We start from the raw sequence: 17,722 nt of genomic DNA, 5'->3' as shown, positions 1-17,722 counted from the left end.
TATCATGCAAGTACTCTTTATTAACTGATCCCATGGATTACTTAAATAATTACACCAGGTGACTCTAAAAGTAATCATCATATATCAAGAAAGAAATAAACCATGTATTTACTTAGTAATTACATTATGTTATACTTGCTATGTAATCACCTTGAAGCTCTCTATTTTATTTCTATTTCTATGCCGCTAAATGGTCAGCAGTTACGAATGTAAGTAAGGAGTACTCACATGATATTTGTGTTCTGATCCAGCCATCACCATCATCATCATCTGTGGCCTTCATACTTTTCTCAGTTAATGAAACTTGGCTATGTGACATACTGAATTATTTAGAAGAAAAGCCTATGTGCCAGCTACCCTTCTTACTAAAGTAAGAGCATGGTACAGCATCTTGCACTGTACTATACCCAAGTCAGTTGTTTCTACCAGCTGCCATCAAGCAAAAGGAAGTTAATTCAGCAAAGGTTGGAGTAACTCTGCTGCATGGCCACAGAAAGAATAATCGATTGGGCCCTGTTCTCTGAAGTGGGTTTTATTTTACACCCCACAGCCTCTTTCTGTACACTCCTGTGGATGGCAAGTTGAAGGTAGCAGCCAGTTAATAGTTAAAGGCGAGGATTTGGTTTTTGTTAATTATGGCATAAAGAGCAACTAGAAAAGCTTTGCTTTCAAACTGAGTAATTCTCTTGATGAAATTAATAATTAATCTTGTTTAAGAAGTTCATGCCCTCACCCCAATCATTTATACTCTAGTGAAGGTTTTAAACCATTTCTCACCCCACTGCCCAACTGTTGATCTGGAACTGTACACTGTCAATGAGGAACTCCAGATTAAGAGCCTGGACTTAATAGACATTTTTATATTTCTCTTCTCCTAGAGTGTGGCCTCTAGAGGAGTTTCATATAGAGCTAAAATGTATCAATACAACAGAAAAAAGCTCAAATAAGTTTTTAAAAATGCATGAATACTGTGCTTTTCAATATTAAACAATAGACTTAAAAAAGCTGATTGTATCATTTCACAGGTTTGCTTGTGTGTGTTGCAGGAGAAACATCCTTTCCTCCTAAAATATGATTATAAGATACTTCAAGACAAATCCCATTTGGACACATTTCACTGAATGTAATATGCAAATTTTACATTTAATAGAAAAAGGATAAAAATTAGAAAAATGTAAAACCAATCAAGGCAACAGATCTATACAATCTTACTGAAATGGTACCAATATCAAATCCAGCATAAAATATTCATGAAATATGGCCAAGCATAGTTCTTAAAAACCAACATTCACTGCCGGCTGGCTTTTCCATTTTCTGTTTCCATTCTGAAATATAAAAATATATCAAGAAGATTGGTCAGTTAGAGCATATAGTTTAATTGAGTGCACTCAAATGATTAAAAATAAAAAGCAAATCTGTGGTTTTATATAAACATTTATTTATAAGTTTCTAGTACCCCAACACTATCTTTTTAGAGATTTCTTTATGCAGTAATCATTAAACCAGAGGAAACTTTGCTTTCAGGCAACTTTCCACTTACAACTAGGGTAAATGAGCAATAAGTTCCATATAATAAATATCACAGTTAAGACTGATGTTACGTTATTGACTCCAGCAGTGATCAACAAAGGCAAGACAAGAGACAGACTCGTGTCTGACTGTGGAGGGTCTGCTTCTCTGAATCTCTAGAGCTGTACCAGTTTCTGTCAACTCCTTAACAGTATTTAACATTTTTCCCTGTTATTTTTATCCTTTTGCTCAATTTGTTGGCTACTCCCATTCTAATAATTACTTGATGGCAGTTGGATTTATGGGAACGCAGGAGATGTTATTATTCCTTTAATGTGTTGTACAAGACGCAATGGTTTTATCTCTGCCATGTTTGATTTAGCTACTTTTATGGAGATACTGTTTTGGGGAGTTTGGGTCTTAATCTCGTCTCCTACTTGGCCCCCTCTAAGCATAAGGAGGATTGTGCTGTGTAGATAGTCACTGGGATAGATGGTAAGAAGCAATCCCCTCAAGACAACAGGGTGGCATTCAGCCCTGCTCAGTTAGGGGGAGGACTGCAATGAAGTAGGGGCAAATGGATGAAAACTGAGATTATTAAATTGCTTTCCTATAAAAAAAAAATTTAAATTTTTATTAATGCAAGAGGTAAGGAATCCTCTTAATAAATTACTACGATGACTAATTTGTTCCTGTATATAGCATTGACTGTTTATAAAATATATTATGTATTCAGCAATACGAACCCATTTTCCTCTTTAAGATGTTGATACAGCTCAGCTTTATTGTTGACAGAGTTCAGACGACCAATAAATTCTTGGTGTTTCCTAGAATTGGCTGTATTAATCCTATTGCTCCACAAAGACAGCAAGGACATTGGCCCTAGGATTAGATTTGAAAATAGAATCAAGGGGATTTGATTAATGAATTCTCAAATACTAAATTCAATATAAGTTTACCAAACAAATTATACTATTTATACAGCACCACCACAGCACATTAAAGATCAATGCAAGACATGGTCCCTACCCCAAGAAACTTACAGTGTAGGTTAGATGAACATGACAGCTACAAACAGGTGGGAGATTTAGACGGTATGAGGTTACTTTTCCTCACATTATGTTAGTTCTGTATGGTTTATTTTATGGTTTCAGTACATTTGACCAAAATGGATTCCACTATTCTGTGGGCATGAAGCTGAGCCAGGCTTTGTGCCTATGCATAGCGGTAAATGGATCCAAGGGAGACAGACCACATCCCATTCATAACCTGCAGCAGACAAGGAATTGCTCTAAATCAATCAAACCTTGTCCCAAAGACAGAACTGAAGCTGTGACTGCTCTACTGCAATATATGGTAGTTGGGCCATCAAAGGAGGCAGTTCTGCTCCTTGATATCCCAGGCTAGAGACTGGTCTCTCCCGCTGATTGACAGAGAGAGTGTCAAGTGGTCAATGTCCTTTCAACACCAGCCACTGGTGACAGCTCTGAAATACAGCTGTTCAGCCAGCAAGAATGGTGGCCCACTAGACCAAAAAAAATTCCCCACCCAGAACTACCAAGGACAGTGGGCAGCAACAGAGACCTCTGAGCTTTCCATCAGCATTTGTTTTATTGGAGGAGGGGAATCTCAGTCTGTGAACTACCCCATCCCACTCTTTACCTTTTGCAGACTGCTCCAGACAGTACTCTAGCTCCAGGTCTGCATAATGCAGCTATTGCTAAAACCTTCAGACCACACCAAAATATTCCATTTTATATAGTATGTCAATTATCTAATACAGTGATTTTCAACCTTTTTTTTCATTTGTGGACCCCTAAAAAATTTCAAATGAAAGTGTGGACCCCTTTGGAAATTCAACCAGTGGTCTTCAAACCCCTGCCATAGAAGTCTTGGCCTGAAAACTGACGTTTTGTAAATGTTGCACATGCTCAGCATGGCATTTGATGCAATGCGAAAAAGGGCACTAAACTGTGGTAACTATGGTGGTAACAATACTTCTGGGTTTTGACGTGTAGGTGGGGGTATTCAAATACTTTTGATTGATCAGAAAAACAATGCCCTTTCTGGGATCTGAAACTGTATTTTCATAGTAATCTTTTGCAGACCCCTTAGACATATACGTTGAAAACCACTGATCAATAGATTATACATGCACAAAAAACAGAAGACATCTCTCAGAATTCAGAATTTTCTAATTAAACCAAAATTAACTCTTCAAATCTCTCCAAGACTCAACTCTTCTGCAGTTGACTCCTCACTCTAGGATAAAACCATTTGATGTCCCCTGCTACGGCTCATTCATTCTGCCTGTAACTTGCTTTTTGTGGCCTTCTTTCCCCTATACGTGTATGGTGCTTGGTATTCACCACTATGCCTTATTTAGCACTTTACTTGGTGAGGGTTCTTTTCTATAAAGACACACCACCCCAAAATAAATATATTTTACATTTACTAGTAACTCTTCTGCTCTCCTTTGTGTTACCCTCATGGCTCTTTATTCTACATTAGTGACATCTCCATACAAGGAAATGAATTTTGAACTCAATAAACGTACTACCTAGATTAGGACGAGGCTGTGATCTTTGGGCACATTGAGAAGCTCCTTACTCCAGATGTAATTCCACAGAAATCCATGGGATCACATACAATGTAAGGTAGTAACCAAAATTTAAAACTATCACAATCTGGCCCTTGAGGAACAGCAATCAATCAGATGGAACTCAAATCAGGAACATAGAGGCTTTGTATCTTTACGTATCATTCCCCTGAATCCTTCAACCTCACAGCTTGTTTTTCATCCCTCCACCTGGACCAAAACTGTTCAGCTCAGAGTAAGATTCTGCTTGACTCCCTCTCTTCACCCACTTTGTGTATAAAGACTTAGCCACGACTCTTATTAGCACTGAATGATTAAATCTACATACAGGATATTCAAGAGATACACCTTTATCTTATTCAAGCAAATAGGAAATGCTGTGACAACCATATAGGATATCTTGCAATTCACACCAATTTTACCTGACTTACTATTTTTCAAAATCTGTTGCAATCTTTTTTACTTACCTTTTGTTTTTTCCACTGGAGGTATTTCATCTATTGTAATAAGAGGCTTTTTGTTGGGTGGTTCGGGAGAATCAGGAGAATCTTTTATAACTTCAGCTTCTGCCAGTTCCTCTTTTTCACGATCCAATACACCTTTTAATCTTAAAGGGGGGGGGGGGGGGAAGGTGAGACATCAGAGAGCATCAACAACAAACTTCTCATTTACAGCACTCTTCAAGTTTATTCATATAACATCTGTCCTAGTATAACAATTGCTTTTTTTGGTGAGTCATAAGATTGATGAAAATAACCAGAAAAGCCATTGGCTAAGTATTTTCTTGGATGCAGACCAAAAGGAAGTGAGAATGACCTGAAACTCAATCTCATTTCAATTTGTTACCAATATTTATATTGCACTCATTATTGTGATAATTGGTTGTGCTAGAGATTTAAAAGTGCAATTGTTGCAAACCATTTGGACAACCCAAATCTACTGACGACTCCTGGTTTGAGCCTGAACCAGTTTGCTGTCATCTGCATCCCTACCTTTGTCTCACACTAGGAAAGAGAGGAAATCATAGTATTGGACTTGACCACAGGCACAGGTAGATCCAAGTATCATCAGCACGCTCACAACACTGCAGGCCAAAACATCCATCTTCTCCTAGTGGCCATGCACGCATATAGAACAGCACATACAAGTTGAGCTTAGAGCTGATTAACCATTTTTTAGGAGTTTCAACTTTATGATTTCTTTAGAAGAGAAGTTTGAATGAGAGGAAAGAAAAAGATACTAAGAAATTCATGACTAGACTGATTAACTGATCCTTCATGATCATATATGTCATATCAGCTAACAGGACAACTTTTTGTTTCTTAAGGGATAGAAAGCAGGTCCATAGTCAATAAACCTTGACGCTCATCTACACAAAACTCAGTGCAGAGAAACCTGGAGCATCTAAATGTCTATAAGGACACCTAAACAGTCGATCAGCCAGAGTTCAGGATACATAAAATTCATTTGTCTATGGTTTTCAGTCACACTTCATTTTAGGGTTTGTTTACACAGTTATTAACAGATGTACTATGTTACGGATGGGTATACATCTAAAACAGTAGAAGGTGCTATAGATGGTGAAGCAACTTACTGTTATTTTGGCGATTATAACAATTGACTAAACATTTATTAAAAAACCTCTCTCTCTTTTATTATCCCCATTCTAAACTATTTATAAGTGCACCCTTAATATAAGCATGAAACTAAATGTCATATTTGGGAAACTTATCTTAACATCAGATAATTGGGGTTTCGATACTTAAGAGTTTATCTGTAACTGCTTACATGTGTGCCTTTTATAAACAAGCTAAAATTATGTTAATTAAATCACTTAACATTTTAAAAATTCTAGCGCTAGACTGTGCTGTATATTACATACTAGTCCGTGAAAGCATATATTAATTCAAAAAATTCACCTCTCTGATTCCTGCCAGGGTTTTTCCAGTTCATAATCTTTTCCTGATTTCTCTGACTTGTCTTCTTTTTCTTCTCTCTTCCTCCCTCGTTTCTTGCGCTCTTCTTCTTCAGGAGGTTTGCTCCTGCAAGCCAGTAGACACTCCAAGACTCGCTGGTGTTTATCAGAGTTATTTATATGCGCTCTAACAAGGGTCTCCAATTCATTCCACATAATCCGGTATTGTTCATCTCTATCCACAGGCACAAAATAAAATCTTCACATATTTATACACAAACACACTCTCTCTCCCCCGCCCTCCAGATTGTAAGAGCCATTTATATATTAAATAATCAAAGTTCAAACGGTTGCTGTCTAGTAGATTGAGCCTAAGTTTTTTTAAAATGTCTCAGTAAAAGTAGGTTTTCTCAAACTCCCTTTTAGTGGAGTTCTGATCACATTGTATTGTTTCATTCTTGGAAGCATCAGAGCCGCATTTTACATGGACATGCTCGGTTGCTTCCAACAAACCTGAATTTCCAATTAAATCTAAAACCCAAATCTCCTCATGAGTCATAATCATTAATTTCCCTGGGTCAAAGCTATTGTGGAGACATTGCCAAAACCTATTAAAGTCACTTGAGCCAACCAACTCAAGAGACAAGAAGAAACCCTCTTTTTCAATGCTGAGACAAGTAGAAATCCATCTGTTCATTGCCAGATTCAAATTAATTTTAATGTTTTTCTCTTAGACAAAAATTAAAGACAAAATAATAGAGAATCATCATAACATAACACTACGGAACTAAACAGTTCAAGTAGCTTTTGTAGCTGACTTTTTTCCCCCCATACTCAGGTAACCATCCTGCCTAGGATTAGATTGATGTACAAGAAATGCAGATCATTATTCCAATGGATGGGATATCACAGACTTCCAAATTTGTTGTAAGGGAAGTTTCATCTTTTATATCAAATGTTTCAACAATACAATGACTACTTTTAAGATAATCAAGTATTAAAAATATTTTAAATATACAATAGCTTTGGAAGGGTCTGGTTTCCATGTGTCCAGTGGTGCCTCCATTTCCTCTGTTCTACCCTACGCGAGGCTGCTCAAGATGGTGTTTTCTGTGTGATTTTTTTCCCCCTCTAGAAAGGGTCTTAAATATAAGATGTGATTGAATCTGTTATTTGCCGTTACGACTGAGTTTTTTCTTTAACATGAAACTAGGGGAATAGCACTACAGCTCTAAATTATGCAGCCAAAAGATATACAACATTTATTTTGCTCATGTATGTAGGTTAGTGGACTCTAAATTACCTTTGATTGTCCAACTTAAAACACAAGGTTCATCTGGAATGTATGCAGATGGGATATATGTTTCGCAAAAGTACAACAAAATTAATAAATGTTAAACCTTTTTGGACCCTTTCCCCTGGTACCAACTGTTGAAATTGGCAGTGGATCATTTTTCCTCTCCATATCTACTAAGTTGTATATTGTTTTCTGACAATTCAGCACATCCTCATCTGAGAGAGCTTCTTTCACAATAACACTGGCTAACGGCACTACCTTCAGGACAAAACAAAACAGAACAAAACCTGCATTTAGTTGGGGGGGTGGGGATTTAGAAGCATATTTGAGGTTGACATTAAAAAATAAAAATCCTTTAACCTACATTCGGAAGTGTCCCCAGCATGCATTACTACATGAAGTCTTCCTCTTAACCCAACAGCTCTGCATCCAACTCAATTCCATGTCATGGGAGACATTTGGGTTCAGAGTTATAGTTGTAAAATATACACAAAGTACTTAATCAAAAGTGAAAGCCAAAACCTTATTCTAACTGATTTTGTTTTGGTTGATTTTTCTATAGCGTGCTATTAGCTATTCAGTTGTTACTGATATTAACTCTTCCCCCAAGTACAGTTTTAAAACATGCTCCAGAACAGAAAAGGAAAGTTACAAATCCATGGTCACTTACAGCTTGCATGTTGAAGATGGTGGTTTGCGAAATAATCATAGGCCAGTAACGAGTATGTTTCTCTAACTGATCTTTTGCTCGTTCCAAAGGAATCTCAAGACTTCCATCGATCTTATATCTGGGGTCTAGAAAAGGAGTTAATCTGTTTTCCCTCATAAATTCACCAAAATCCTAATGATAACCAAACAAGATAAAATTAGGAACTTCTCTAACAAAGTAACTTTCATTGAACGGGTCAAACATCATTGCCTCCCTTATGAATAATACAGAAAGGAAAAGGAATGTAGCTCTAAAAACTATACCTCTGTGTTCAATATTCTTATGAGCAATTCTACTTTGAATTCATATAGAAAGCATTTAAGGAAGAGGTTTGTCAAATCTTAACTTCATGAAAGCTTAACTTCAAAAAAAATTGTAGAATGTGGCAACAAATGCTCTGCTTTGGATTGATAATAAGGAATTACATATGTTAAAGTTTTATTGTTTGTTTACAGGCCACTTTTTGCTAATGGGCACCGAATGCAGAGGATATCAAATTAAAAAGAGTAAAATGGGTTTCTTTAGAGTGCCCCCTCCACACCTGAGTCTATAAGATCCAGCTCTTTTTTATCTGTTCAGTCCAGCTATTCTCAAAGACCCTCATTATGACAATTATCCTTCTTATAGAGGGCTGGGTGCAGGGCTATCTGGATCCAGTCCACTTCAAACCTTTGTTGAGATAAACAGTGTTTAAAAAGAGTAACCAATGAGAGTATTTTAGAAATTTCATATTGCTTACAGCATGCAAGCACAGATGTGGGATAGAGACAGAAGGTTTTTATAAAGTGGTTGTGTGTGTGTCAATAAATGCTGACTATCAATAATAGAACGAAGAAATAGTTGATCCAAGTGTGCCATTTAAAACAAATTTTTTTTTTTAAAATAAGCGACCTACAATTTCTTACAGTACAGAATGTCTGTTTCAACCCACCCTCACTCCTCACCCCTGAATTCTGATGAATTGTTGAGTAAGACTAAAAACATAAAATAGTAGTATCTTACTGTAATCCTATAGTCTGTGACTCTTCCACCACATCCTTCACTAATTGAAGGGGGATCTTCTAGAATTGATCGAGAACTGCTCAAAACATGCAGGAAAATTTCTCCTCCATGGCTACTAAGCATGTGGCTAATTACTTTAGAACCAGACTTGCGCGGTTGTTCCAACAAAACAGAACGACCTATTAAAATTGAGATCAGTTTGATTAGCTATTGAGTACAGCAATTTACATTTAAAGATATTCTACAGGTTTATATTTAACCACCCAGCCACCCAACCCCAGCGGTGTTAAGCTAATGTAGGTCTCTTACTAAACTCAAATTAGTGACCTACAATTGTTTCCTATGGAACTTTAATTCCTGCCTTTAGATAGGCTATTATGGAACATAGCACTCTTCTTGCATCATATAGAAAGGGTTCAAACTACGTAATTTATTTGTTACCTTTTGATCATTCACAAAATATAATCCTTATGGAGATAAATGTCTGTAAAAGTAATGGAAATGCTATACTCTATTTGGTCAGCTCATTATTTTCAATAGTTTACAATGCTAACCATATAGTGACCCAAACACATAACTTGTTCTCATTGAAGACTAAGGACATGGTAAATATACAGTTTAAAAAACTATCTTGTGAAAAATATTTGAGTACTAATGTATCTTAAATTTCTTTGTTTCAAGGGACACTATTTCATGTTCACAAAAGTCAAAAATGTCTTATTTTCTTGAAATTAAGAGTATGCACAAGAAAACTCTACTAAATAGATTCTTTTGAGGGTGAAGGTTATGGTAGCAGTTGAATGATAAACTGACTAACCAAATCCTTGGCTGACCTCAATACTAATTAGTGTGTCAGTTTCAAGCAGGTACAATGCCCTCTTAGTATATGAAAATAAATGTAGGAGGTCACATGATCACCTAATTGGATCAACTGTGGGTGGTAAAGACAGTAGTCACCGATCCTTGATTCCGTCCTGATTGCTGACAGCTGCCTACCCTCTCTCTCGCTCTCTCTCGATAGATAGATATATGGCAGGATATATCATTGCTACCTTAGCTCAAAACTGAATTAAATTTAAAATGAAAGTTAGCAAATTTAGAGGTGAATAGAAGGGAAAATATTTTGATAGTCTCTTGAATGAGAGACAGTGGGGGAAAGAGGAATACATTGAGAAGTTCCTATTCTGAACCTCTGCAGCATGTTTCAGAGAAACTTGCAAATGCTTTGCAATATAGAACAATTTCCACTTAACTGATAAGAGCAAGAAAACCTATTTTCCAGTTTTCTGATGGAAGAACCCTTAGATATTACATTTCTATTCAGAAAGAACACTCAACACTACTAAGCATTGTGATCAAACATACTATTATTAATCAGCTATACTGTAATTCAAGAACAGTGGTAATAAAATAAATGATTATTACTAAACACAGAATCTATATTGGGATTTAGGGGGGAAAAAAAAATCAGGATTCCTCTCTCTTTCCCATCTCTTCTCCCCTTTTTTAGGTTTAAACTCAAATTGTAATTTTTATTCCATTTCCCTTCAAATATAGTTATCAGTTAATATCTATCTAGATGTTTGTGGGACTGTCTTGCTTCTGTATTACTGTCCTTTACACAGATTAGGTGTTCATATGACATCTGGAATAAAGTGAATATCTAACTTCTTAACATTTTGTACAATGTGGATATACCTACATGCTTTAAAAAAGGGATCTGCAACATTAACAATTTTTAAAATGCTTAACCAAGAAAACAATTTACCATTGAGAAGAAAGTTTGTAAGACAAGAGGAAGGTCGGCTATTTACATCTACGGGTGAGATTCTGTATGCTCCAGTGCAATAATGCAATTCTGAAAAATAAAAATGTGGAAAGGGTTAGTTGCAAAGATAGAAAAGCACACACTAAACACATGGCCTGAAGCTACTCTTACAAAATACCTAAATTAGTTGAAGTGATTTGTTTGTGAAATTTCTTTGAGAGAGAAAGGGAAGGAAAAAAGCTGCAGAGCAATGTCACTAGAGAATTAGAATACATTTACGAACTGGTGATGCAAACCACAGAATAGTAATGGAGGGGAAATTACTGAACACTTTTTGCCAGTGAGCAAGCAGTTTGCTTGGTAGAGGAAGAAAAATCCTGTTTTCCCCTCTCTCCTACATAAATAAGTCAGTGATTAGCCAGCATCAGGAGCATTCAGTCTGTCAAGATACTGACTGTACACATACAGTGGCCGAATCACAGCAGTAGATGTTGAAGCCTCTTTGGAGGCCTGCTGGCTGTCAGTAAAGTAGAGCTGTGGCAAGAGATACTGGGTATAGGAAACAAAAAGCAGAGGAACAGTAGTGCAATCACCAGGGAATAATATTTCTAATGTTTGGATGCCGTTGGTGGGGAGGTGGGGGGGGGGGGGGGGGGGAGAGGAGTGAGAGAGGAGGAGGAAACGTACTGCAGGACAGAAAGTGCTTCTCAAACATTTACAGAAAATACAGTACCTACCAACACTGTTTGTTCGTGGTGTGCACCATTTTAATGTTACAGTTTCTTTAAATGTACCCTCTCTGCTATTGCCACCTATATGATTATCACCTGCAACATCAAGTTAGAGAAAATGTTCCATAATAAGTTAGTCAGTCTTCAGTTCATTACATTATAGAATACAAAAATCTAGCAACTATAAGCCTTATAAAAATATATGATGGTGCTGCACAAACCCTCCTACTTGAATGAGAGGGTTTAACGTACAAAATGTCTTATCTGGAATCCGAATTTGATTTTGAAAGAGAACATGATGATTTTTAAAACACTAAATATTCAAAATAAGGTTAAAAATATCCCCAAACCCAGAAGTTTTCAGAAGTAACAGCTACAATTTTAAACTTTTTTTTTTCAAGTGAGCAAAGTTATTGCAGTACAAAGTTGGGTGTAAGAAACCATGCATGCAAAATACATAGGTGTTCAAGTAAGCGTGTTCAACATAACGGCTACATTGAGGCTCCTAAAAAGATGTTCCTCTAAGTCTCATTTTATTATTTAAAGCAAAAATATATTTACAATACTTTTATAGTTGTAACAGGACAAGCAGCTTATTTTAAAAAGAAGTCTAATACACTCCAAGGATGGGTAATAGTCTTCTGTGCAAAAATTCTGCACCTCCTAGGTTTCAGAACCTTTGTTTTGAACTGATCAGTTATAATTAAAATTCTATTTTAAACAGCACGTCCCAAAAATCATAACTGAAAACGTATCTCAAGAGCACATTTGACAAGTTGTATTGCTTTCTTCCCTTTTGCAAAAAATGGTAGGTATTGTTATCAATCTCTATATCCTTTCTTGTCCAATGCAAACACCTCTCATCATGTAGTTCTGGCCATGTATATTAAGATATATTGCTAAAACACTTCCCTACAACTGTCTTATTTACAGCTGGTCTGACAGGAAGCAGTGAATTACAGGAAGGCAATAAAATATATAAACATATCATAATGCTTCCACGACAATGCAGTATATTCTTGCTAATTAGTGCTTTGCTAATCTGAACTTCCAATAATCTGCACACACTAAGGAAAGATAAGTTTTACATGAAGTTTCAAATCGCTGGTGTTACTACTCACAAAATATACTTCAAAATATTACGCTCTAGACCAATAACTCATGCTGAACTAGATGCAAGAGTCAATGGGTATATATTGGGTTATGCAGGAGGTCAGACTAAACGATAAACACAGTCCTTTCTGATTATGAAATCACAGAAACATGTACTAATGGGTCTTGCATGATCTGTCCTTTGCTTCTACAAGTAGTCTTTACCCACACAGTCACACTGAAGTCAACCCTGTAGGTTGCCGTTAAGGATAATCTGTTAGTCTTTACGGTGCCACTTTAAGGTGCCACTTTCATATGCATATTTGATTGTCTCAAATTTTGGGAAACAAGTCTGTGTGTTTGAGAGTGAAGTAATTGGTTGCCATATTTATTTAGACACTGACATGCAGCTACCTGGAGGGAGAATACTTCCTACAACATCAAAGAAAATTTGGCCTGTCACATGATCCTCTTGCTCAAAATCTCCTGGACTTTTGTTTAAGCATCTGGTGTCTTAACTCATGAACTGGCATGCTTACATTCATGTGACAAACTGAAATGCCTCTGGTTCCATCAAACACACACATTCTGATGCATGTCTAATCTAGTTTGATGTTTACATGTTATTCTTTCCTTCATTATGTCTTTTTTTTTTTAAATCGGTTAAATTGAATATTCCAAGACCAATTCATTTTACATTACATCTCAAATTGTTGTAAAGAAAATTTAAAATTTCAATTAAAAAAAATCTGCTATAATTAGTTAAATCTTGTCCTTGCTGAAGAAGCTTAAAGTTTGCATCCATTTAAAGCCCAGATCTTGAGTTTTTGAACGATCTTAAAACAGTTTTTAGAAAAGCGTTCTATTAGACATTTTTAATTCTTAGATTATTCCACCACTCACTTTTTACATTCTTTTTCCCCACTTACCACTTTTTAGAAAGTCTACATGTGCATCTTTGTGATGAAGAAGCTCCACATCATAATTGGCAGATGTGTTAGCATGTTGTTCTTCCTTTAAATAAAAAGGAAATTCAAAAAGAATCTGGTTTATTTTTTAAAAAAGATTGTTTGTTGTTTTTATAAATGGAGAATGATAGTCTCCATTTTACCAGAAGAAAATAAAATTCTAAGTGAATCAGACAATAAGGGGTTGCAACGTTGAGGAAACTGTTTGCTTTCTGATCTATTTAAAGATGCAATAGCCTGCTTTTTCTTTAAATCTATGATATTCCTATTTATATAAATGCCATAAATGTGCACAATGCATAACAAACAGATAAATAACACTGACAAGAAATTCTCGTTTTTTTCCTTCCTCTTCTTCTCTATATAAAGCACAAGAAACAGATTGGGAAACTTGTAATTTCCTAACCAGCACCCAGTAATTCTAACTACTAGAATCTGTTTGCAGAGTCACTTTTTTTTTAAATCTTCTGAGAATTTCTTTTTACCCTGTACTAACGAAAGAAACCACTTACAGTAGCAGTTTATCATGTTCCTGCGGTTAAGAACTAGAAGCTATTTAATAGTTCTAACTGCAGGCATAAAGTTAAAGACTGGATGTTTGTTAAAAGGAGGACACAGCATCTTTAAACAGCTGCATTAGCAAACACCATATACAGTAAATTAGCAAAAACAGAACAGTAATCTTGGGGAATTTATTTTGAGTAAATAGTACACGGGGAACCCAACATATTCTATTCCTAAAAAAGACAAAGGTAGGAGGAAGAGGCATACCAGCAGCACACAGGGCAGTAAGTTACAAATAAGGTATTTGTGAAACTAAAAGAAAAAAAATGTATTTATTTTTTTATATATATATATATATATATATATTATATATATAATACTATGATCCATGTTAAAGCTGAAAGTTGTAAAAACAAACTAAAGTAAGTCAACTGATACTTTAGCACACACAATCCATACACTACTATCATTTATTCATTTTAAAGAAGTGGGCACTGGGTAATAATGACTTATTTTTCCTTTTGTGCATTCTTTAGTTTTGCTAATAAACTTCCCTCTCTTGCAATACTGGTGCTCTTGGTCTGACAGTAAAATGTAATTGAAGCTGGGGGGGCTCCTACCTACTAAAAGCCAATTAGAATTTTTAGTTACATTAATTGTCATCCCAGTGGCAATGAAGATTAATTAAAAAAGAAAACTAAATGAGAAGTAAGGATATACGTAGCTTCTATGGGGAAAAAAAAGTCATTTAATATCTTCCATTACTAGAGGCAAAAGTAATTTCCCCCTTCCCCTCTTGTTAAACAGCTCCACATCAGCTGAAAAACCATTATCCTTTGGTCAGAAACTATTAGTTACAAACACCTTTATGTTGGGTGGGCATGAAAATGACACAGAGGAAAAAAGACTCACTAAGCCACTAAAATGCACAAAGGTCAAGAATATCTAATGAACACAATTGTAAGAGACAAAAGAATCACAGACAAAGTAATTTGAAGTAAACAAGATTATATTTATATAAAATAATATGAAGTGGACTGAAATAACACTTGTACTGTCGAATCGAATTGCTGACATAGCAATACAGCATTTTGTTCTGTGATCCTTCCTTTTTTTCCCTTCTTAAAATGTACTAACCTGGTCACAGACATTGAATGTGGGCTAATAAAAAAACAGAAAATATGATATGGAGAGAAAAACAATGTAAAAATTCAATTAAAATAAATATTAAAATTTCAAAACAATTTAAAGCAAGTGATGCAGCTACTTATCAAAGCTATAGATACAATCTTACCTTCATAGGGATATTGGTTATTGTGGTTGAAGCCAGATCGAAGTGCTGCTGTACTAAAACGTTCAGTTTTGTAGCCAGATGCCGTCCAGCACGGACACTATGCACTTCGCTGGTTAAGACTGGAGAAAGCTTTAAAAATAAAATAATAATAATAATAATTAAAATATAAAAAAGACATAGAATGTACCTTATCGGTGTTTTCTGATACCACACAAATATACAAACCATCAACATTTTAAGCTTAAGAAGACTTGCATCACCAAGTTCAACAGAAAATGTGATGTATGGTTAGAAAGAAAGAGGATATAAACATAGTTTAAAGTCATCTTGGATGCAGTGATGTTATATAAAAGACTTTGGTTCAGTCAGTCATCATAACTTCGTCAAAAACGCTGAACACCAGAGAGTTGTTAAACTGTGACCCTTTCTGCCAACAAGAGGCCACCTCAATCCACGAGACTGGAATCCAAGAACTCCTTGGTCCTAATCTCAACTCTGTCACTGATCTGTCATAGGGCCCAAGGTAGGTCTGTCTCCATTTCCCAATCTGTAAAGTGGGGACAGTAGTCTTTTATCCAGCTACCTCATGTGTGCTTCATATACACTTGTATAACATTCTGAAGAGGTAAGTGCTATAATCATGCGTTGATATAATGAGCTGCAAGGAAGTCCTGTCTAATTTTCCTTGGCCAGGGGACTGTGTTATAGAGGGAAACCTCAGAATATGGTGAAGTAGTAAGAGTACTCTCTGCTTCTCACACCCATTGCATAAAAATGTAATACTCTATACAAGGCCTCTGTGAAGTTTATAAAGCATTTGAAGGTTCTGTGGGAGGAAAGGTATTATCTTTATTTTTACTCCTACAATGAGATATAGGATTGGATTTATTTCATGTTCAGAGTGACAGTTTAAAAACTAACTCCAGATTTTTTTTTTCCCCACACTTTCAATTAACCCAATAGTTTCACTTTAGTCTGGCCATTTTAAAAGAACGCTGTCAAACTAGAAAGCTCTCTTTAAAAACAAAACAAAAAAAAAGAAAAAAAAAAGCCTTTACCGGTGTCGAGCCAAAGTGCTCGGATAAACTCAATGAAGCTACACCAGGTGCATACATATAACCAGTTTTATTGCCAAGCTATAAGCAGCTTCCCAGCCTTCACGCGTTACTAAATATGTGCTTTCCAGCAAGCAAACAAGCATCAATGCTTACACCCCTTCTGCTACCGACAGTCTCGGACCCTCCAGCATTGTCCTTGAGGGGTCATGGCAGGCACTGCTCCAGCATGGGGAATTCCTGGGCACCCACAAAGCCTAGGTCCGCAGGTGAGACTGTTTGTCTAAAGCAATTTGCATAGTTGCTTTTATTATCATCTCCTTCGAAGGGGGCGGGGCGGCATATTCACCCACAAGCAGGCTCGGTCAGGAAACACTATTGCTTCCTATTTTCACACTTCATAGTTTTGTGCCTTGCTTATTTCTTTGTTTATTTAGTTGAGTGGCTACAAGCCAGTTCACTACTAGCTTCCCCCGAACTATGCTGTAACAACAGCCCAAGGTAACTTACTTTCAGCCCCAACAACCTCTGGGTACAGCCAACACCTTATGATTATTAAAACAGAGCAGGACTGAAGAACAGCAGAGCACAGTGGAATATACCACTTGGTGCATGTGTGGTTTTTGACCTACAGTCACTATAAATATACAGATTGTCCAAGAACATGCACTTGTAAGCAATGAAATAAGCAATGAAAATATCAGTATACAGAATAATTTTAACTTAATGTGTTAACGTTATTTATAAAATACAATTTCTTCTTTTAGGACATTTCTTTTATTGGTATGTGGATAAATACTATAGGATTTTATCAACTCCTGAGACACCACAAGGATATCTGCATATCACCCCTTTGGAAGCAGATATTCTTTCCACTGACATTTAATTAAAAAGACACAAACAAGCCCATCTGCCAAGTTTAAAATAACATATTGTGCAATACAGTTAGTCAAAGTACTGACGGGTTGGATAGAATAATATATATGTAACATTAAACAATATTCATGCTCTGGCAGGCTATCAAGCTCAGCATCAACAGAAATTTGTATGGGGAAGTAGAGGTCCCTGGTGGCCGGCAATGTGTTCTTCTGTGGAGACAAAGTCCCAGAGAAGTAAATATCTCATGTAGGTCTTGTGTTCTCATTGTACTGTAATCTCCTTCCCACAAATGAAAACTAACAGTTTTCCTTTCAAGAGGTCACTAAAGAGCTCAATCTGCAAAAACTATAAGATGAATGGCTTTATTGCAAAGTCAACAGTTAGCAAAAACAACTCAAGC

The 17,722-nt window shown here is 36.2% G+C and overlaps 1 protein-coding gene across 6 annotated transcripts in view; it reads right to left on the bottom strand.

The window, feature by feature from the left end:
• INTS13 (integrator complex subunit 13) overlaps window positions 1-17,722 on the bottom strand; it is a 31,760-nt gene continuing 14,038 nt past the window's right edge. For 5 of the 6 annotated variants that reach the window (XM_048826143.2, XM_048826124.2, XM_075121499.1 and 2 more), the window contains 12 exons: window positions 15,389-15,517; window positions 15,232-15,255; window positions 13,552-13,636; window positions 11,537-11,626; window positions 10,800-10,889; window positions 9,032-9,210; window positions 7,991-8,161; window positions 7,424-7,578; window positions 6,028-6,258; window positions 4,576-4,715; window positions 2,256-2,391; window positions 1-1,325 (listed from right to left, as the gene is read on the bottom strand). In XM_048826143.2, the coding sequence (XP_048682100.1) occupies window positions 1,289-1,325; window positions 2,256-2,391; window positions 4,576-4,715; window positions 6,028-6,258; window positions 7,424-7,578; window positions 7,991-8,161; window positions 9,032-9,210; window positions 10,800-10,889; window positions 11,537-11,626; window positions 13,552-13,636; window positions 15,232-15,255; window positions 15,389-15,517 (1,467 nt within the window). In that variant the 3' untranslated portion in view covers window positions 1-1,288. The remainder of the gene's footprint in view (window positions 1,326-2,255; window positions 2,392-4,575; window positions 4,716-6,027; window positions 6,259-7,423; window positions 7,579-7,990; window positions 8,162-9,031; window positions 9,211-10,799; window positions 10,890-11,536; window positions 11,627-13,551; window positions 13,637-15,231; window positions 15,256-15,388; window positions 15,518-17,722) is intronic. The other variant, XM_075121491.1, reaches the window with a different exon arrangement.

Source organism: Caretta caretta, chromosome 1 (assembly GCF_965140235.1).
Source record: "Caretta caretta isolate rCarCar2 chromosome 1, rCarCar1.hap1, whole genome shotgun sequence".
NCBI classification, from domain to species: domain Eukaryota; kingdom Metazoa; phylum Chordata; order Testudines; family Cheloniidae; genus Caretta; species Caretta caretta.
This window is presented reverse-complemented; position numbering and strand designations above follow the sequence as displayed.